Source organism: Podarcis melisellensis (genome assembly GCF_964234715.1).
Source record: "Podarcis melisellensis genome assembly, chromosome: 11".
NCBI classification, from domain to species: Eukaryota; Metazoa; Chordata; class Lepidosauria; order Squamata; family Lacertidae; genus Podarcis; species Podarcis melisellensis.
In genome coordinates, this window is record NC_138543.1 from 33,416,947 (window position 1) to 33,440,026 (window position 23,080).

The window sequence follows — 23,080 nt, forward strand, 5'->3', positions numbered from 1 at the left end:
CATCAGTCCCTTCTCCCTCCTCGGGGAAAAGCCCCCAAGAGCCGCACACACGCTCTGCACGCTCTTTAAAGGGAGCGCAGCTCTTGGGGGAGCCTTCCTCCCACTGCTCACGATTCCTGGCTCATGGGATAGCGGCTCGCAGCCTCTTCTTGCCCATGTCTGTGAACCCTTTCAATATTATTCCACTGCAAGGAAGGTGTGCGGGAGATACGTTGGGTAACGTGAAAGCCCTCATAGTTTGGCCCAACTGAAAGTTGTTTTGCTCTGCACACTTAGCTTGAGAGTCAGCTATGCCAAACCTACTGCTGGATAAGCAAGCATAAGGTCAATTGTATTTCAAGTATTTTATCTCCAATACATTTCATGTTTTTTTTATTTAATGAGCTTGTAGGTCTGAAATTCAGTGAATGTTGTATTGCCAATTGTCCTGTGTCTTCCCACATGTATGGCTTAAAAAAAAAAACTCTTAAAAAAACCCTGATGTGAGCCTCTGTTCTGCAAATAGCACTTCCATCACTATTCACATTGTGTGCACCTCTTATCAATTGAGCCATTTGCTTGCATGTCTGTATAATCTGGGTTATTCTATTATGTGTCCAGAAAAAGGCTGACTGTTATTGGAGACAGGCGGCTATTCTGCATGGCTCATTGTTTTGACACAGTATGGTAGTTAGTTCCTATTATGCTGATCAGTGCCTTGCATTATTTTTCCATTCACGATCTCCATAAGTGCTTTCCTTGAGTTGTCTTGCTCTGACCTACAGTAAGAGCTGGGCTCTCAGTGAGATACATGCTTTCTATTTTTATTCACTGGGGGACTGAAGTATTGGAAAACCTGTCCATTTGGACTGGGGGGGAAGGGGGTTAAGAGGGAGGGAGTGCTTCCTGTCACTGACAAGTGATTTCCCCAGCTAATTCTTTAGCTGAAGTCTGTGAAGCTGCACTGTGGGGACACCAGGAAAAATGCTTTTGTTCAGTGTCTTAAAACCACAGATCAGCCATCCATAACCATAGAGTTTGAATGGCAAGAAATACTTGGTGAACATTCTGATTGTACTGACATCGGAGCTACAACTTTCTCCCCTGCTGTTCCAATTGAACTGTGCAATTTCTGTTTCGCACCTCAGGTCTAAGGCAGCCCATGCCCCCGCAAAGGTTCAGAAGTGATCAAAGCTTTCATTAAAACCCAGTCTGAAAAAAATAAATTCCACGTGGTGTGGCATGTAATCTCTAAATGGGATTTTTGTTTTCCCTCTATAACAGTAACATTGATTCAAGGCCAGTGGTCTCGTCTGACTAAAAACATTAACACAATATATTCAGGCTGCTGTTTGTTACACAAAGCATTTCTTTCAGTGGGCATTCTCTTCTCCCTTGCCCCCTCACATCACTATTTCTGCCGTTTAAAAACATCCGAGAATGAACGGGAACCTTGGATGTGAAATTCTTGCTTCCTTCAAAGCATTTTTTGCCTCTTTATTTTTATATATCATTAGAAGGATGTTACTACAAGGCATGAGGAAGTTGGGGGTCTATATGCATCAGAGCTAATTTGCAAATACATAGAGGACTCACAATCTGCTGACTATTCAGAGTTCTATTCACTTGTTGTGAGCAGAAGATTCATTAGGGAGCTTTGCTGACTCTGACATCTGTTAAGCCCCTTGTGGTGTGATGTCTGCAGTAAACATATTGTTCATTCCATCAAAAGCAATACTTACAGCAGAATTCTATCCATGTCTACTCAGAAGTAAATCCAGTTGCGCTCAGTCGGGCTTGATCCCAGCTGAGTGTGTATAGAATTGCAGCCTTAAGTTATAGGCATATAACTATTCAGAATAGCCAGGTAAGGGCACATCATAAAATGCTTGAACATTCTACTTTCCCCAGAAGGAACCAAATGTCTCCCTCTCTTTTTATGATTTTTTTTTAAACCAAAGAGCATCTTTCAGAGTACATCTACCAAAATTCCACGGATTCCATTTTAATTAGGAATACTTAAGCAAAGAGTTAGCATTCAGTGCAATGAAAGCTAATGGTACCATCTCAACTGACCTCTCTGAAAATATACATGTTCTGTGATGGAAGATACATTATTTTAGGTAACAATGTAGAGGAAGAGTCAGAGCCATTCTTCCTTTGTTTACCTATGCCTTCATTTATTATTTCAGTATGCAAACCTTACACAAAATGGATGATGTTGCCTTCACGGTAAATGATCCATAAAGCAGGGACAGCATAAAATCTATCACATTGTAAAAGGTCACTTGACTGCCTGACTAGAGTGTTAAAATCTGACCTGTGGAAATTAACTTTCTGAGCAAAAGGGGCAGTTCAGTTGTTCCTTCACACCTAACTCTCAACAATGCCATCAGTAGAATAATGTGTCTGTAGAAACAATTGGCCCCATCTTGTTTAGTATTTCATCATTGTTCCAGAGTTGTAGGGGTTGGCAGAAAAGGAACAGGGAGGAATAGACATGGTTTACAATATAAAAACAATATAAAAACACAAAAATATATAGCATAATAAAAGCAAAACCAATGCCCCCCCCCCACAGTTTAAAAGGGCATAGATTGTTTGATTAGCCAAAGATAAGAGGAATGGTTTTGGCCTGGTGCCTAGAGATATGTAGCCACCACAGAAAGGGTCCATTTTCATGTTGCTGCCTCCTGGACCTCTCACAGAGTAGGCATATGAAGAAGGACCTCAGGTGATGATCACATGGTCCAGATCAGTTCATATGGGGAGAGGTGGTCATTGAGGCATTGTGTAAATATAAAGGTATGTGAATTATATTCAAGAGACTTTTTTTTTTGGCTTTTGGAACCCTTCTGTAGTTGCCCAAATCCTGTATTTCACACTAGAATCTCCTGTGGCAGAAAATGTTTACTGTATAAGTAAAAAAAAAATTCCATAAAAATGTCAGAGCTTTTACACCAATTGATTTGGACACCGGCACATTTGTTATCTGGCATTGCTGTGCTCGTTTTCATGGGTTTTTTAAGTGTATGTGTGTAGGGTGCGTTTTTGCACTTTTTTTTGTCAAGGTTGATTCATTCATTCATTCTTTAAAAATTAATTTTGTGCCTGGCTTCTTTTCTGGGTGCTGGACTAATTGCCGTTTGGGTATCTGGATGACATTCCCTTCACAATCACAATACGAGTGCTAATTAATCTCACTTCTGTTCTCAGAGAAAGGAACACCAATGAGAATGCTGCCAAACGCCACAAAGAAAGAAGAAAATGGCAGAAGCCTATTGTGGGCAGCTGCTCCAAGGCTGATGAGCATTACATTGAAAAATAGATACATGCTAACTATTGAGTATTTACAACAACAGTCTCTTACGTGGCACACGATCACACCAAATTTGTCCCCCCCCCCCAAGAGCTTTCATGTTATCATCTTTGCTCAATCTTATTTGAAAACACTAGTATTTCATATGCCAGAGAAAAGCAAGATAGGACTCCAGAGTGAGTTTATTAGAAGAGCTATCCTTAAGGAAACTAGACTGTCTTAAGGGAAACAAACAAAAAAACCTGTCTTGCAAACCTTACAATTCATTTTCTTTCCTTCTGTTTATGCAGGTCAGAAAATCCTTCACCACAGAAGTGATGTCTTAGAAACTGTGGTCCTCATCAACCCTTCCGATGAAGCTGTCAGTACTGAGGTAAATTCATCAATAATGTATAAATGAATGCATTGTACACAGCAGCCATAAAATAAATAAATTTCATAAGAGCCAGGACACTGATGTCCATCTCTGAAATCTGGGCTGACATTTTTATGGCCCACCAATGTCTTGAAAATAGACATTATTTTGAAAATAAAATAAAATATAAGAATCCTCTGCTTCCCATTATCTAGTTTTTCCTTGTCAAAGTTCTGTTTGCCTCTTTATGAAGCAAAACCACACCAAGAACCTTGCTGGGTCAGACCAAAGGCCTACTTAAGTTCTTCATCCTGTTTTCTAAAGTGGGCAACCAGAGGCCTATGGGAAGTCCACAAGTAGGATGTGAGGGCAATAGCCATCTCCTGTTGTTTCTCAACAACCTCTCTTCAGAGGCCTCTGATCCTGGAGATAGCATATTAACCATAATTGACTAGGAGCCATAGAGAGCCTTCTATTCCATGAATTCGTCTGTTCTCCTTTTAGAATCCTCCAAACTGATTACAACCATGGTTGAACTTGTGGGAGTGAACTTCGTAGTTTAACTATGTGGTGTGTGACGTCCCTCCTTTTGTCCATCCGGAATCTTCGAACATTCAGTTTCGTTGGATCACCCTGGGTTCTAGCGTTAGGAGAAAGGAGAAAAACTTTTATCACTTTCTCTACACCATTTTATAAGTTTCTGTCATGTTCCTCCTTACATACATATTTTTTGAAACTAAAAAGCCCCTAATGTTGTAACCTATAAGAGCTGTTTGACCATGGAACACATTCCCACCAGAGGTGACGGACTGCTCTGTAACTTCGCACATCCATCTGGTTCCCTTTTTTAAAAACTGATGTCTGCTGGTATCTTAGTACATTTGAGAACTCTCAGGTGGATATCAACCAAACCTAGTGGTTTGTTAATTTTTGGCTTGTCAATAAGGTATTTAATTTCATCTCTTGTCACCAATATTCACATCAGCACTTCAGATTCTGTTCCTGAAAAGGTCGGTGTAGGCTGTACACCTTCCATAGTGAATACTTTGCTGCAATCTTCTCAGCTTCTTTTGACTCTCTTCTCATCCAAATATCTGATTTTTCTACTGAACAGGTGTTTTGCTTCTGATGTGTTTAAACATGCTTTTTTTTAGCTTGTATGAATATTTTTAGCAACATGTTTCTCAATTTTTATTTTTGCATCTGTATTATCTGTTTGCACTTCTTTAGCCAAAATTTGTGTTTCCTTTCACTCTCCGTATTTGAACAGAACTTCCAACTTCTTGCCTCTAATAGCAGCAGACATAAATATTTCAGTTTACAAATAGATAAACATTCTCTAAGTCAGTATCTGGAGAAAGAGAGAGAGAGAGAGTTTCTACACATGTTGCCTGTATGCCATCTATAGCCATCAATAAATAAACAGGGTGCAGGAATATCAGCAAAGTGAAGGTGCTGGTTTTTTTGCTGAAAAAGCTAATGGCTTTGTACAAAAGCTTATGGCGACTTTCCCAGAGCTTTTGTGCCAAACACAGGAAACAATAAAACAAGATAATTCAATTTTTAATAGTTTTAATGCAATTAAAACAGGTGAGATTTAAGTGGCACTCATCTGATTGTTGAGTGCTCTCTATTTTTGTTTAAAAAAATGCATACAGAAAATGGACTTGACCCCATCAAGGGTAATGTTACATTTTTATATCCCAATACAATTAGTGACAAACCATAATGGGATTTCTTTTCTCTGCTGTTCCATGTGTTTTAGTGAATGCCCTTGAATTATCTGTGGAAGGTGAGTCCTTGAACAGAAATTCAGGGCAGTCCTGATTTTTTTCAAGGCATGGTTATTTTTTAAAAAGCATTTGATTGTTTGACTGTTTATATACAGATAAAGATAGCTTGCTGAGAAAGTATTTTGAGAGAATTCAGTTGATTCACCTAGCAGAAATAGTTCGTGTATGACAAAGTGAGTCTATTGAACACACTTGAGAAATAATGGCGGAGCATGGGGGATAGTAATAACAGTAGTGAGGAGCAAGTGAGAAAACGTATTTTTGATGGTGTTTGCTTTTGATCTAAAGAAAGCCATTCTGCTTGTTAAGTAATCTGCTATGAATATGTTTTTATTTTCCCAGGCCTTCTAAATGTTAAATGATTTCAGTTTATAGGCTGCATTTGTTATTCTGCTGCTTCAACTTGATAGGTTTAACTTTGTCATTTTCACTGTGCTACTGCTTCTATTTTTGGTTATAGTTCATTTTGGGATAGATTTGTAAGATTTTTGTTCCAGTGTAAGCTGCCTTGAAAGCTGAGCTTACAGAGTTCTGTCCTGTTGTGCACCATATTTTACAAACCCTCTTCCCCCATCTCTAGTGTTCCTCTGTTTGGGGATAAATAAAATGCAAAGCCAGTTGCATGCATGTTTATTTAGGTCAAGTAGAAGTGATAGTCCCTGTAGAAAGCAGGAGATATTTTAAGGGCATTTTTTGTTTTAATCCTTTTCTACAGGTCCGCTTAATGATCACAGATGCTGCAAGACACAAACTCCTGGTACTAACTGGGCAGAGTTTTGAAAATACAGGCGAGCTCATTCTTCAATCAGGCTCCTTCTCATTTCAGAATTTTATTGAGATCTTCACTGACCAGGAGGTTAGTATTTCACTACTCTCTATTCTAATGTCTTTTTCAATATTAGTTATTTGCACATTTAATTTGTAGATTTATGTGCTGAACATTCTCAATGAAGGTGGCAATAAAATAACAACAATAAACATACTAACAAAGCAATCCTGTGGTGGGCAGAGAAGAATCTGGGGCATAGCAGCTGTTGTTTCCTGTGCCCTACCAAGCTCATGCTGGCCAGGGCATGAAATGGGGGCAGGGGGCGCTGGAGAGGAGACAAGTTTACCTACTCCAGGACTGGCATATTTCCCTTCCCTTGTTGGGGGCACATCACAGTGATCAGGGGAACCAGCTCATTATATGATACCCCTCTTGTGGAATCAGGGGTGCCAACTTGAATGTAATGGGGGGTCAGGTAAGCCCCACCTGCACAATCAATTTCAAAATGCAATACCCATCAACAGTGAGGGAGGGCTCGAATATTTTTGGAGGTGGTGCTGAAGGGACCTTGGCCCCTAGGAGTTGGCTCCTCTGTTTGAAATGCTCTCCCCAGGGAAACTCACCTGATGTCATCATTACTTATATTTAGGCACCAGGCAAAACTATTTCTATTCTGGCACACCTTTGGTGTTTAATTGACTGTAGCCTTCAGAAGGTGGGATCTTTTAGTCCTGCCTTTTAAGAAATATGAATGAGTTTTAGATTTCCCCCTGTTTTGTTTTATGCTGGTTTTACCGTACGGTATACTGTTTAATTAAGGGACGCGGGTGGCGCTGTGGGTTAAACCACAGAGCCTAGGGCTTGCCGATCAGAAGGTCGGCAGTTCGAATCCCCGCGACGGGATGAGCTCCCGTTGCTCAGTCCCTGCTCCTGCCAACCTAGCAGTTTGAAAGCATGTCCAAGTGCAAGTAGATAAATAGGTACCTCTCTGGCGGGAAGGTAAACAGCATCTCCATGCGCTGCTCTGGTTCGCCAGAAGCGGCTTAGTCACGCTGGCCACATGACCAGGAAGCTGTACGCTGGCTCCCTCAGCCAATAAAGCAAGATGAGCACTGCAACCCCAGAGTCGGCCATGACTGGACCTAATGGTCAGGGGTCCCTTTATCTTTATACTGTTTAATTACTATTGTAAGTAGCTTTGAATTACTTCTGTGAAAGGGGAGGATAATAAAGTTCATTAAATTAAAAGTTGGAGAGGATCAGGATATGTTGGTGCTTTTCCCAAGCATTTCCCCAAGGTATTTGGTAAATGTTTGGAAAGTTATACCATAACCCTTTATATTACAAAGTAGACACTCAACCGAGGTTCTATGACCCACACAGTGGTCCTTTTCCAAGTATTTTTCTCTGTGCATCTCAGGACGTCGTTTGAAACAAAGCTAAAAGGTGGATGTGAAAGTAATTCTTTCCCAGCTTCCCCCCACTTATGTGTGTATTGTAGGGAAATCTGTCTTTAAAAATGATTTGCATCATTCACGATTGATTGGATTTTGGGCTTATTCCGGACTTTAAACACTGATGTCTCAAAGTGGAAATTGAACCCAAATCACTGGAATTTCAGCAGATACAAACACAGATATTTCCAGAGTTTTTGTTTGAAACCAGGAGGGATTGAAAGAGATTATAAATTAAATCAGAAGGGTATGGTGGTGGCGGCCTGGACCTTGAGCCCACTATACATCATTGTTAATCTTGTTCTATGGACAACAGTATACATGATTTGTGAGTTGTGCTCCCTAATATTCAAAACATCAACATTCCAAAACTGAAAGAATCCAGATCTGCTATCTACAGAGATGGTCTATCTGTCAAGTAGTCACTAGGGCTGTACTTAATTCTTTCTGTTTCTCTAGACATTATGTTGGCTTGCAATTAATGTACAGTGTCTGCAAATTCCTGAAAGGCAAGGAACCCATCGTAAACAGACTGTCAAGCTGAATTATGTATTTTTATAGCACTGATACATAGGCACAGAATGAATCCAAGGAAAGTTTAACAGATCTAAGCCTCAGTCAGACCAATATTAAGAGAAATCTGGTCCCATAATTTGGGATACTTATGGAACATATGGGGTACTTTAGGAAATTACCATAATCATAATTATATTTATACCTTGCCTTTTTCCATGACGGGACTCAAGGCAGCTTACTGATAAAAACAAGAACCGCTAAAAATATAGAAAACTCAATCATTAAAATACAATTAAACATTGATAGTATTAATACTATATACGCATATTTAATCTGTTTTAAACATGCCGATAATTACAGTAAAAACAGTATGGCACCAGACCTTTCATTAAAAGCAGTAAGTTCCCAGTAGCCTGCTGGAACAAGGTAGTCTTCACCTGCCAGTGGAAGGACAGCAAGGAAGGAGCCAGTTTAACTTCTCTAAGGAGGGAGTTGCAAAGTATGGGAGCAGCCACCGAGAAGGCCCTCTCCTGTGTCCCCACCAAGTGTGTTTGTATGAGTTCAACTAAGGCAGCATGCTCTTCAACATTTCTGGTTTGGTTGTGGGAAACAGAACAAACCAACAAACCAATCAATCAATCAATCAATCAATCAATTCCTTGCCTGATTTCTATATTTAAGTTACCTTGCAAAGTTAGTTTTCAATAAAAAAAAAAGTTGCATCGTGCTTCTTCATTCCAAACAGTTCCTAGAACATTTTTTAAGTATTAGCTTCATGCAAACTATAAATCTGCTGGACAATCTGCTGCTGCTTACTGGAATATTGCCCACGAAAATATACCTTATTAAAGAGGTATACTGATTGCTTTGACATGAAGTCTCACATTGTTTCTCTTCTTAGCAACAAACAACCCAGCCACCTATTTTATGACCCTGGCCAGTTTTTTCTAATTTAATATGCTAATTTCTTTTATCAGATGTCCACTTTGCAATCCTTGAGGCAGGCTACTTCAGGATTCTGTCTCAAGGACATACACATATTTGTTTTGGAAAAAAAATGAGAAGCAACACTGAAAGAAAATGAAATTTGATAAAGTTGCAGGTCTGCTGATACCCCAGTTTTGCATACTAAAAAATGAGGATGGCTTCCATTATCAATATGTCATAACATTTAAAGGAAAAACCTAGATCATGTCTTATAAATGCTTCTGTTGGATTATATTCTAGAAAACCTGGTGCCTTTTATTGGCTTTCCTCTTGTATCTTGCAGTGTTTATTCTCCTGAGTGTTTGCTACTCTATTAAATAATAGTGTTTTGGCTTCTCTGCTTGACATTTGGATAATATCTATTTATATCCCATAAGATGGTAATATATGCAGTTTTAGTGACATATGAAGACAAAACATCTGTTTGGTCTTCTTTATTTTATTTTGTTACTATTTTATTTTTATATAGATGTTGGGTGGATTATTTCTCAGGAGCAAAACATCTGCTCTATGACTTTCATAACAGTTTCTTTCAAAATAAATAATTAAAAAACTATATATTAAAATACATAACAAGTGCTTGAATCTCCAAAGGAAATAAATATGTGCTTATGGTTATTTATAGTCCTTTTCCATTCTGCTAGCTAATTAAATTTGTGGGCCAGGATTCTTGGCATGACCAATTAATTCCTTGATCTAAACCATCCCTTTAGTGTACTGAATTTTTATTTTATTTTATGGCATTTGTCTCCTGCCTTTCTGTACACATAAGCAGAGCAGCTTATAACCATAAAACAATAATCAAACAGCAATGGAGCAACAAGCAATTATTTAATGCAATAAAGAAACAAGCATTGTGCTTCTGATTATCAGTCGCTGGGCATCGCAGGAGGGGGGAGAGTGTTATTGTGATCAAAAAATTATGAAAAAATACTAAAAGCAGCAACCAACAATAAAAGAAATATAAATACCCCCCAATGCCCACTAGAATAATGCCAGTTTTACTGCTCCTCTAAAAGCAAGCAAGGATTGGGACAGGCATACCTATGGGATGGGGCAGCGATGCTCACCTGACCTGTCAACAGCACCATGGCTTACTGGGGTGGAAAAGGGCAAGGCGGTGATGAGGTCTTCATGGTGCAAGAACACAGAGCCAATCCTGTATTCCTACTTGCACATTTGTACCTCTCTCTCCCACTAAATCACAGCAGTACTGGTGGCAGGAGATTAGGTAAGTGCCACCGCCCTGCCCCACCAACTGCAACTATCTATGTCTCTTGCCACCTGCCAGTCATCTGAATCATAGCCTCCTCTAAACTGTCTCTTGAATCCATTTCTTGGTGTGCACTCCACACACAACCCAGAGATGCAAGTTTACTCGTTCATTTAAATGAAGAAAACAGCAATGTGTGCACAGGTATGCATGTCCAAGTGCTTCCTCTGTGGTAGTAAATGGAGAATCCATTGGGGGAGAATTCACTGCAGCTACTGGAATCTGAATGAATAAGAGAAATGTATTTTTAAAAAATATTTGAGCACGGACCTGCCTTTCTTCTTCAAATAGAGTACATTAAGAAGTCTTCCTTCTTTTGAGGCTTTAGGGAGTCCTGAGAACTGCCTTTTAGTTTTATAAAAAGTGACTACAATTTAGTGTAAATTGACGCATAACATTCCCCTTTATGTTTTGCAACCCCAGATTGGAGAGTTATTGAGCACGACTCATCCTGCCAACAAAGCGAGCTTAACACTATTCTGCCCAGAGGAAGGGGATTGGAAGAATTCAAACCTAGACAGACACAACCTTCAAGATTTCATCAACATTAAGCTAAACTCTGCCTCTATCTTGCCTGAAATGGAAGGACTTTCTGAATTCACAGAGTACCTGTCAGAATCAGTGGAAGTGCCATCACCTTTTGATATCTTGGAGCCACCAACATCTGGAGGTTTCCTGAAGCTTTCAAAACCTTGTTGTTACATTTTCCCAGGTGGAAGAGGAGATTCTGCATTATTTGCAGTCAATGGATTCAACATGCTCATCAACGGGGGGTCAGAAAGAAAATCTTGTTTTTGGAAACTCATTCGACATTTGGACAGAGTGGATTCAATTCTGCTCACCCACATTGGAGATGATAACCTGCCAGGGATTAATAGCATGTTGCAACGGAAAATAGCTGAATTAGAAGAGGAACAGTCTCAAGGCTCCACTACCAACAGTGACTGGATGAAAAATCTAATTTCACCTGATTTAGGAGTTGTATTCCTTAATGCCCCTGAAAGCCTAGGAAACCCCGATCCTAATTTTCAGTTAAAAAGAAGTGTAGAGGAGGCTTGCTTTACCCTGCAGTACTTAAATAAGCTGTCTGTGAAACCAGAGCCTCTTTTTAGAAATGTGGCAAACAGCACTGAGCCTATTATCCTTTTCCAAAAAATGGGAGTAGGGAAGCTTGAGATGTATGTGCTCAACCCAGTCAAAAGCAGCAAAGAGATGCAATATTTTATGCATCAGTGGACGGGTACAAGCAAAGATAAAGCTGAGCTGGTGCTACCAAATGGTCAGGAGGTAGACATCCCAGTTTCCTATTTGACTTCCATCTCATCCTTGATTGTATGGCATCCTGCAAACCCTGCTGAAAAAATAATCAGAGTTCTTTTCCCAGGAAACAGTACCCAATATAGCATACTAGATGGACTAGAAAAACTCAAACATTTAGACTTTCTTAAGCAACCAACAGTTACACAGAAAGACCTAACGGGTAACATGGTGAGCCCAGCAGTAAAACAAACTAAATTGAAGCAGCGAGCAGAGAGTAAGGAAAGTCTTAAGCCGGCTGCAAAATCCCTGTCTAGCAAGACAGTCAGAAAAGAATCAAGAGAGGAGACGTCTGACACAGGGAAGACTAGTCCACCTGAAAAGACTCAAAGGGTAGAAAGTAAAGAAAAAACAACCACAAAAAAGGACAAACCAACAAAAGCTGAGACTAGGCTTTCTGTGACAGAAAAGGATCTGACAGCTAAGGAACAGCAGCTGGCAAAATCTGAAACAATTGAAAAACAAGCAGCAGATGTCAAACCAAAAGTAGTAAAGGAGAAGCATGTGAGAAAGGAAGTGAAAGTAAAATCTGAGGAAAAGCAAGAGGAGAAAGAAAAGCCAAAGAAAGAGGTGTCTAAGAGAGAAGAAAGGATAGTGGCTAAGAAAGAGGAAAAGCCTAAAAAGGAAGATACCAAGAAAGATGTGAAGAAAGAATCTAAAAAAGAATCAAAGAAAGAAGCTCCCCCAAAAGAATCTAAAAAAGAAGAGAAAAAGGAGAGCAAAAAAGAAGAAAAGAAGGAGCCCAAAAAGCTTCTCAAAGAAACAAAGAAAACATCTGCCTCTCTGCCGGAATCGAAAAAGACTACAACAAAGCCAAAGCCACAAAAGAAGGAAGAGTCTGTCAGGAAAGAAAGTGGGCTTGTTGGGAAACCAAAAGAAAAAGTTAAAAGCAAGACAGCAAAGAAAGAGATCAAGGTTGCCGAAACGCCTGCTGCAGTGGCTGCTCTGGGAGCTGTCGCTGCCACGGTAGCAGCTGTAGGTGTTGCAGCTGCTGGAAAAGAACTCGAAGCGGAGAGGTCCCTTATGTCTTCACCAGAAGATTTAACCAGAGACTTTGAAGAACTAAAAGCTGAAGAAGTTGAAGTAGTAAAGGAAACAAAGCCTCAGGTAGAGATAATAGAAAAAGAAGGCAAGTTAACTGATATAGAACAAAAGGATTATGAAGTTCAGAAAGAAAAAACAGAAGGGCCTGCTGATTCTCCTGATGAAGGCATAACTACCACTGAACCTGAGGGTGAATGTGAACAAACTCCTGAAGAGCTGGAGCCTGTAGAAAAGGACAGGGTTGATGACAATGAAAAGTTTGAGGATGAAGGAACAGGTCTTGAGGAATCTTCTGAGGCAGGGGACTATGAAGAAAAGGCTGAGACAGAGGAAGCTGAAGAACAAGTTGTCAATGAGGAAGAAGAGGCACCACTAGGCCTCAGAAAACAAGACCTGAAGGATAAAATAGAAAATGGGGAGACTGAAAAAGAAATGGCTGGAGCATTTGAGCATGAAAAAGCTAAAGATTTGAGATATGATGAAAAAGCAGAATTTAGAGCAGAGGGTGAAGAGCGAGACGAAGAACATGTAGATGAAATGGTTGAAAAGGCAGAAACAGAAGAGAATGAGGAGGAAGACAAAACTGAGGATGTCAGAGATGAAGATGAAACTGAAAAAATAGAAGCTGAAGAGGATTATGTTATGGCTGTGGTGGACAAAGCAGCAGAAGCTGGTGAGATTGATGATAAATATGGCATGCACCTAACCACTCCAGCTAAGTACTCAGAACCTCCATCTCCTGCTAAAGAACCAGCATCTTCAATCCATGATGAAACGCTACCTGGTGGTTCAGAAAGTGAAGCAACTGTTTCAGATGAAGAAAACAGAGAAGACCAGCCTGAGGAATTCACTGCTACTTCAGGTTATACCCAGTCCACCATTGAAATATCCAGTGAGCCAACTCCAATGGATGAAATGTCAACTCCAAGGGATGTGATGAGTGATGAGACTAATAATGAGGAAAGTGACTCCCCTTCCCAAGAATATGTTAACATTACCAAGTATGAATCAACACTGTACTCTCAAGAAGTTACTAGGACTAAACTTTCTCCCCTTCCTGATGCTTTCAATGGGCTATCTGAAGGATCTAAAACTGATGCTACTGAGGGCAAAGACTATAATGTTTCAGCTTCTACAATTTCACCGTCTTCTTCCTTAGAGGAAGACAAATTTGGCAAATCTTCCTTCCAAGATCTGTACCGCCAACGAGAAAGTGAAGTCAAGAGTACTAGTAAACTAGAAATTTCAGAAGCTTTGGATGACAAGCATAGCCCAACTAAGAGTCCAGATGAAAGTCCAACCCCTCTGTCACCTGTTGCTAAAACACCTCTGAGTGAACGTAGTGTGAACTTTTCACTGACTCCCAATGAGATTAAAGTGACATCGGAACCTGCAGCTCTCACAGCACTCTCTGAAAAACATGAAACCAATGAAGAGCACTGCCCCAGTCCCGACGAAAAAACATTAGAAGTTGTGTCCCCTTCACAATCAGCTGCTGGTAGTGCTGGACACACACCATATTATCAATCTCCCACAGATGAAAAATCAAGTCAACTTCCTTCTGAAACTACTGGAAAAGCAGATGCTTCATTCAGCTTTGAAGTTAGTGATACCAAAGATAATATTACAAAACACAGACTAAGCCCAATGGATGAACCAGTGCCTGACTCTGAATTGCCTTCTGAAAAAGTGCTCTCACCTTTACGAAGCCCCCCGCTGATTGGTTCAGAGTCTTCCTATGATGCATTTTTGAGTGGTGATGTAATATCTTCTGCTAGAGAAACTGACAGTCCCTTTGAAAAGAAGAGTGAAAGAGATGGTTCTCCTTCACAGAAGAGCCCAGTTTCTGATGCTGCTTCTACAAACCTTTTCCAAGAACAGCAAGTTGAAAATGATGTACAGCTTTCACCAACAAAACTGGACTTTGTCCTAGAAAAGAAAAAGGATGACTTAGAAACTTCAGAAACTCAGCCTTCATTGGTTTTGGATGAAAAGAAGCTAGGAGAGGTTTCTCCTACACAGGTAGATATTAGTCATTTTAGTTGTTTCAAAGAAGACACCAAGATGTCAATCTCTGAAGGTACAGTCTCTGATAAATCTGCAACACCTGTTGATGAAGTTGTAGCAGAAGACACTTATTCACATATTGAAGGAGTTGCCTCCGTTTCCACAGCATCTGTTGCTACTAGTTCATTCCCAGAACCAACCACAGATGATGTATCTCCTTCATTGCATGCTGAAGTTGGATCCCCACATTCTACTGAAGTAGACGATTCTCTTTCTGTATCTGTTGTTCAGACACCAACAACATTTCAGGAAACAGAAATGTCTCCATCTAAAGAGGAGTGCCCAAGACCTATGTCCATTTCTCCCCCAGATTTCTCCCCTAAAACAGCAAAATCAAGGACACCAGTTCAAGATCATAGGTCTCCTGAGCAATCAACTATGTCAGTAGAATTTGGGCAAGATTCTCCTGAGCACTCTTTGGCAATGGACTTCAGCAGACAGTCTCCTGAACATCCAATAGTAGGTGCTACTATGCACCATATATCTGAAAATGGTCCAACTGAAGTCGATTATAGCCCTACAGACATGCAGGAGCACCCTTTTGCAAATAAAATATCACCAGTGGAACAAGCATGTTTTGGCAATGACAAGGATATTTCTGAGATTATTTCAGTATCTCAGATAGAAGCTTCACCCTCTTCCTCCTCTGCTCATACACCATCACAGGCAGGTTCTCCACTACAAGAAGAAACTATATCAGGTGTCACTCAGCCTAGTGATATGCCCTTACATTCTGCATTTCCATCAGAAAAAGTGAACAGCCTTGGAGAAAAACTTTCACCAAAATCTGATTTATCTCCACTAACACCACGGGAATCTTCTCCTCTATACTCACCTGGTTTTTCAGATTCACCTCCTGTGATGAAAACAACTACTGCTGCTTGCCACTCACCTCCATTATCATTGCACATGTCCCCCGACAAATCATTTGGTTATCATACCTCAATAGTTGAAGACCCTTTAACAAAACATAGCCAAGAGCTTTTAGCCTTTACGGACCAGGAAGACATTCAGGAAACAACCAGATTGCCTGAAGCTCTTAAATATTCTTATAATGGAACTGGAAAAACCACCAGATCACCTGAGGCTGTTAGTTATTCCTATGACAAAACAGAGCACACCACTGGATCCCCTGAAGCTCTTGATTATTCCTATGTTGCGACAGGGAAAACCACCAGATCACCTGAGGCTGATAGTTACTCCTATGAAACAACAGAGAAAGTCACCAAGTCACCAGAAGCCTTTGATTACTCCTATGAAAAATCCACCAGATCATCTGAGTCTGTCAGCTACTCTTATGAGACCACTGGAAAAACACACATATCTCCTGAGGCAGCCAGCTATTCTTATGAGACCCCTGGGAAAACTAGCAAGTCATCTGAGACTGTCAGTTACTCTTACGAAGTGAGTGGGAAAGCCATGAGATCCCCGGACACTGCTAGCTACCACCATGAGGCTGATAAGTACTTTGTTTCAGAAAAACCAGAAACCCGTCAAGATGTTGATTTGTGCCTCGTTACATCTTGCGAATACAAGCATCCCAAAACAGAACTTTCTCCCTCCTTTATCAACCCTAACCCCTTGGAATGGTTTGCTAGTGAAGAACAGTCTCAAGAGCAAGAGAAGCCGTTGACTCAGTCTGGAGGAGCACAGCCGCCTTCAGGGGGGAAACAGCAAGCACGCCTGTGTGGAGAAACTCCTCCAACCTCCGTCAGCGAATCTGCCCCATCACAGACGGATTCAGACGTGCCGCCCGAAACAGAAGAGTGCCCTTCGATTACAGCAGATGCTAACATTGACTCGGAAGATGAATCTGAAACTATTCCAACAGATAAAACCATTACATATGAACACATTGACCCTCCGCCAGTCCCCATGCAAGATCGCAGTCCGTCGCCTAGACACCCTGACGTCTCCATGGTAGACCCAGAAGCCTTGCCTATCGATCAGAACTTAGGCAAACCATTGAGGAAGGATCTGAAAGAAAAGACAAAGACGAAAAAGCAGGGCACTAAGACCAAGTCTTCCTCTCCTTCCAAGAAGAGCGATGGCAAATCAAAACAGGTGGCTTCACCAAAGCCTGCTGGCTTGAAGGATTCGCTGGATAAAGTTTCCAGAACAGCTTCTCCAAAGAAGAAGGAATCCGTGGAGAAAGCTGCCAAAAATGTCTCTACTCCAGAGATAAAATCTTCCCGTAATGAGGAGAAAGATAAGGAGACAAAGAATGCAGCCAACTCTACAACATCGAAGTCGGCAAAGACCGCAACTGCAGGTAAGACGAAATGGCAAGGTTAATTCCAAAGAGCAGGGGAGGGGGAGTCTCCAGCCCTTGGGCCATACTTTGGCCAGCCAGCCCCGCCCATCTGCCCCACACTTGACGTCATGTGCAGGCAGAGATGTGGCTGCTAAGTGCAAAATGAGGAGCCTCAAAGTGCACTCCTAATTGTGTGCTTTCAAGCAGAAAGCATGCTTTGGCTCTGCTTCTCATCTGCTAATGGCTCGTCTGTGCTAGCGCGATCCCTGTGGGGAACTCTCTGACACAGTTGACGGCTGCAGGCAGCAGACTTCAGCTCTTCTTCCCATCAGCCACTGGTAAAGCCTCAGATACTTCAAAGCATGACACGGGGCTCTTTGCAAGCCCTGCATCGTGCTTTGAAGCCTCAACTTCAGAACTTCAAAACACCCATTTGTTTGTTTTCACTGTGACTGACAGGTGGGCAGCCCCACCTGTCAAATATGGCCTTGCGAAGCTAGGAGCAGAGAAGGATCTGGCCAGAAGGATCTAGTCCTACCCTAGATGCAGCACTTGTTTGCTTCAGCTACAGATTCAACCTATGTTGTGAAACGATCATCTAAAGAGAACGTGGCTATGATAGCGGGCCAGTTTGCACATCATGCTAAGGCAAACTAAGGCAAACTGCAATCATGAGGCATCCTGGAGCAAAAATCATGGCTTTCCCCCTTCTCTCCCAGTCCTGTTGCCGCCATGCTACCCAGAGCTAAACCATGACTTGGCTTAGCAATATGTGTGAACATATGTGTTCATGGTTTCATCCACTCCGAACAAACCACAAGTTGTAGCCAAGATTGGCTCTTTGCTTACCATTCGTGACTTATTTTGCAGATACATAGCATGAGCTCAGATTTGCATGTAATGCTAAGTGAAACCATGGGCTGATTTTGGGTATGGAAGCAGCAGGGAAGAGCAAAGTGGCTGTTATTTTACCTCTGGGCCCAGACATGCTTGATTGTTCACAGTTATCTATGGTTTGGCTTAGTTTTAAGTATGAATTCTGTTGCCTGTTTTTTGTACCTATGCTTATACATTGGTTATTAAAAACAATCATTTCACATATGCAACCATAAACCTACATAAGTTCCTGCTTTTGCTTTCCATAATTTTGATGCCATCCATTGTATAGTTTAACAGTATTTTGGTCAAACGTTAATTATTCATGGATATTTGTTTATCCATTTGTTATTGAAGAATGACTGAGAATAGATCCAGATTTGACATGGCAGAAATGCTTGCTATGGATATTTTATATTATTATTATTATTATTATTATTATTATTATTATTATTATTACTTATTTACTTACTGTGTAATGCCATAGAGTTTGGACAATGTGCTGCTACATTTAACATCTGTGTAGGCTCCTATGTCTGCAAATTACACCCACCTCTGTGAAAAGGGAATTATATTATAGCCACTTTTATATTCCCCTTTATAGTAAATGGGTAGGGGCATAGCTTTTTCCCGATTGTTTTAATTCAGTCCTGAATAACAGGTTGGACTGGGAAGACACACAGTGGCTCAAAAGCAGGCAGGGCTGCTTCCCAAAATAGTGATAGAAGTTGAATGTTGTGGTCAATGCACATACAGGTGTTTGAAGCTAAAGGTATGTTACTCACACCTTAGGCAGTAAAAATGCTGCTGCTATGGTTTACATTGTGCTAGTAAAATCTGTTCCAGAAAGAAGGAAAGGCTTAGATACCATGTACATTATTGTTACTTTGGAAAGAATAAGGGTCCAGTTAGCAGGTAAAAGGTTTCTGAGAATGCCTTGACCTATAACATCCCTCATTGTAGAAATGAAACACTGTGTACATTTTAGGCAGCCAAGCAACTGGCTACAAGAAAAGGTCCAGAGGTGCCCATCAAAGAGTTTGGTATTGTATTGATTGCTAGAAGAACTATAGTGAAAAGTGAGGAAGGTGGAATATGTATTAGAGCTATTTCTTGTTTACAGAGTGAAGCCTATGGGCAGATCTTCCTGAATTTTCATGAATGCCTAGAACAGTAGAAATAGCAAAAAGATGGGTGCATGCAAGCATACACATAGATGTAATCCATGTTCATCATGCACTCCCCTGGTGCCTTAGCTCATATTTTCTGAAAGAACTGTAAGCATTAGAAGCTGCTAATTGTCAGCCTTTTAAAAAACCAAACCAAACCAGAATGGCTTTCCCATTTTGCCTTTGGTATCCTGCCTTTTTTGCAGAACTAGCACTGCAGTTAGCATGTGCTATTGCTTCTGTATATCCTATCTCTATTAGCCTTGTATTACCAGTTTCTTTTTCATGAATGGAAGAAGTACAATGGTAGCACAGTACTGTGGTAGCACAATACCCAGCCAGTCCTAACTTCATTTTGCATATTCTCCTATGCTGTATTTGATTAGCATCCACTGTGATACTGAATCTCCTAGTATTTCTACTTCTTTATATAGGAAGCCATATACTGATTCCCATTCCCCTTCTTGTTTAATTTTTGGGGAGTGCTGTTGTGCAATAGGAGCATTAAACAACAACAAAGATGAATAACATGAGAAATTGCATAATGTTGAATTGTGGCTGGTGAGAATGAGTACTTGACCTCACAAACTTGGAAGGTGCTGAACGTAAACACAACCTACATCTTTTGAACAAGTTGAGCAACTGATCTCATGATTTCTTCCCGGCCCCTTTCCCAAAAGTTCTTTTTAGAAAATCTTACTTTCAGTTCCTAAACGCAGTTGCATTGCTGCTTTTATATATCTTGCAAGGTGCTACTGTTCTGCCATGGTTTTGCTTAGAGCTCTCATCCTAATGGTCTGGGTCAACCTTTTCCTGGTTCCAACATCTGAGTGACCTTTGGGAACAGTGGGACATTTGGGACAGTAGTTCTTCCAACTTGAAAACTGTATAATAGAAGGACCTCCTTCAGGAATTTCCCAAAAAAATTGATGTTCCATAAATTCTGTTGAAGAATCCTATTTTTTTGAATGACAGTTTCTGCATGACAATTCTTGAATTAAACAATCCTGTTACATGATACAAAGTACCTGATGATGAGGGTTTAAAACAAAACTATATAAGAACTGATCAGCTATATTTCCCCCTCTTGTTCTCCTCACTAAGCAGTCTTTGATTCTTTAACTGTCATATTTTAGCAAATCTTTTAAGAGTCAGTAGTATTCATTGGGGAATATGTGTTCCACAGTCAAAGTGTGACAAGCTAGTTCTGTCCAACTTTAAATTATGTGTTTTCTAAGGCCACATTTTCTCATCAATAACTCAGACAAGACCCTTGTGTGTACTTGTGTGCTTTTTTTTAAGGACCTGGAACTGTAAAGCAAACAAAATCTATAGCTGTGCCTCCAGGACCTCCTGTGTATTTGGATCTGGTCTATATTCCCAACCACAGCAACAGCAAGAATGTTGATGTAGAGTTTTTCAAGAGGGTGAGGTCATCCTACTACGTGGTGAGTGGGAATGATCCTGCTGCTGAAGAACCGAGCAGGGCTGTCCTGGATTCTCTGCTGGAGGGCAAGGCTCAGTGGGGAAGCAACATGCAGGTAGGCTCTCCAGTATTTGTGAATTAAAATCTGAAGAGATAAAAAAGTGACAAGGAACTTTGAGAAATCTCCTAAAACAAGATGCTGAGAGGTGCCTCATATTTGATAACAAGTTTCTTCAAGCTTTTTCTGGTCACAGTGACCCTCTTGCATGCCATGGTAAAACCAGAATGCATGGTTTATCATTACTATAAAAATCACTCCCATGGAAAAACAAGCACAGACTTAGCATTGTTTCTGAGTCAGGAATCATAGTTTATTTCTCCCAAACAAACCATGGTTGGCAAAACAAGAACAAACCTTGGCTTCACATGGCAATTCAATTGGAGGAAAACAAAGCAGTCTTTAGTTGAGTTGCCAGGACTTCTGCTTTGCTGCTCCGACCCTGCTAGGAGAGGATCAAGTTAGCAATTGTCTGTGTGTTCACTGTAAATCAATAATTATGGTTTACCATGGCATGTGAATACAGCCAGTGGGGAGGAAAGTGTTCTCATAAGCTCATGATTTAAAACAACAACTAGAGCTATATTGAAAATTGTTTTTTCTCTTAATCTTCCACAGTTTGTGTTAATTACTAATCATACATTTTAATTGACTATTTGCATATTACCAAAACCTTACTGTAGGTGCCTTTTTCAGACTTTGAATGATGTTTAAGTGCAGAACTAGATACAATGTGGTAGTCTCATGTCTTCAAATGCAAGCCATACCCAATTTTGTGTGTCTACTATATATTTTAATGGTTTCATGTTCTATATCCAAGATTTTTAGTATGGCTTAAGTACATTTTTAAACATTGTGCTCAATGCTTGGAAACTGGTTTTCTGTGAGCCATTTTGGGGTAACATTTCAATAACCCAACACAATGGTCAAGCTTTCTCAACTGGATTAATAGGCCTCTGCCATGAGTGTGTCCTTCTATATCAGTGTTTCCCAACCGGTGTTCCGCGGCACACTAGTGTGCCGCAAGACGTTGCCTGGTGTGCTGTGGGAGGGAGGCGGGCGAGTCGGGCGGCGGGAGCGCAAGGCTTGCGGGCGGCAGCCGGCAGCACGGAGCACGGGGCGCCCTTCGGAGGCCGCCCCGTGCTCCGCGCTGGTGTCGGCAAGCCTTGCGCACCCGGGGGATCTCCCCCTGAGAGCGCAAGGCTTGCGGGCGGAAGCCGGCAGCACGGAGCACGGGGCGCCCTTTGGAGGACGCCCCGTGCTCCGCGCTGGTGTTGGCCAGCCTTGCGCACCCGGGGGACCTCCCCCCGAGAGCGCAAGGCTTGCCGGCGGCAGCTGGCAGCACGGAGCACGGGGCGCCCTTTGGAGGACGCCCCGTGCTCCGCGCTGGTGTTGGCCAGCCTTGCGCACCCGGGGGATCTCCCCCCGAGAGCGCAAGGCTTGCCGGCGGCAGCTGGCAGCGCGGAGCACGGGGCGCCCTTCGGAGGATGCCCCGTGCTCCGCGCTGGTGTCGGCAAGCCTTGCGCACCCGGGGGATCTCCCCCCGAGAGCGCAAGGCTTGCGGGCGGCAGCTGGCAGAGCGGAGTACGGGGCGCCCTTTGGAGGACGCCCCGTGCTCCGCGCTAGTGTTGGGCAGCCTTGCGCACCCGGGGGATCTCCCCCCGAGAGCGCAAGGCTTGCGGGCGGCAGCTGGCAGCGCGGAGTACGGGGCGCCCTTTGGAGGACGCCCCGTGCTCCGCGCTGGTGTTGGGCAACCTTGCGCACCCGGGGGATCTCCCCCCGAGAGCGCAAGGCTTGCGGGCGGCAGCTGGCAGCGCGGAGCACGGGGCGCCCTTCGGAGGACGCCCTGTGCTCCGCGCTGGTGTCGGCAAGCCTTGCGCACCCGGGGGATCTCCCCCCCCAGAGCGCAAGGCTTGCGGGGCGGAAGCCGGCAGCATGGGGCGCCCTTTGGAGGAAGCCCCGTGCTCCGCGCTGGTGTTGGCCAGCCTTGCGCACCCGGGGGATCTCCCCCCAGGAGCGCAAGGCTTGCGGGCGGCAGCTGGCAGCACGGAGCACGGGGCGCCCTTCGGAGGACGCCCCATGCTCCGCGCTGGTGTTGGCCAGCATTGCGCACCCGGGGGATCTCCCCCCAGGAGCGCAAGGCTTGCGGGCGGCAGCTGGCAGCGCGGAGCACGGGGCGCCCTTCGGAGGACGCCCCGTGCTCCGCGCTCGTGTTGGCAAGCCTTTTCCTTTATTTCCCCCCCCCCAAAAAAGTAGGTGCATCCTATTTCATAATAAAGTAATTATAAAATACTTTCTTTGTGTTTATTTGATGCCTATTAAAGAGAGTTACTTTATATATAGTCAATATAGGCACACAGTTAATTTTTTAAACATTTTCTAATGGTGGTGTGCCTCGAGATTTTTTTCATGAAACTAGTGTGC

At 42.2% G+C, this 23,080-nt stretch overlaps 1 protein-coding gene across 1 annotated transcript in view; it reads left to right on the forward strand.

Annotated features, from left to right (window-relative positions):
• The window catches only part of MAP1B (microtubule associated protein 1B), a 74,288-nt gene that overhangs the window by 44,961 nt on the left and 6,247 nt on the right, over positions 1–23,080 (forward strand). The window contains exons 3-6 of the mRNA XM_081929321.1: positions 3,589–3,671; positions 6,162–6,302; positions 10,869–17,145; positions 20,475–20,713. Coding sequence (XP_081785447.1) covers positions 3,589–3,671; positions 6,162–6,302; positions 10,869–17,145; positions 20,475–20,713 — 6,740 coding nt within the window. The remainder of the gene's footprint in view (positions 1–3,588; positions 3,672–6,161; positions 6,303–10,868; positions 17,146–20,474; positions 20,714–23,080) is intronic.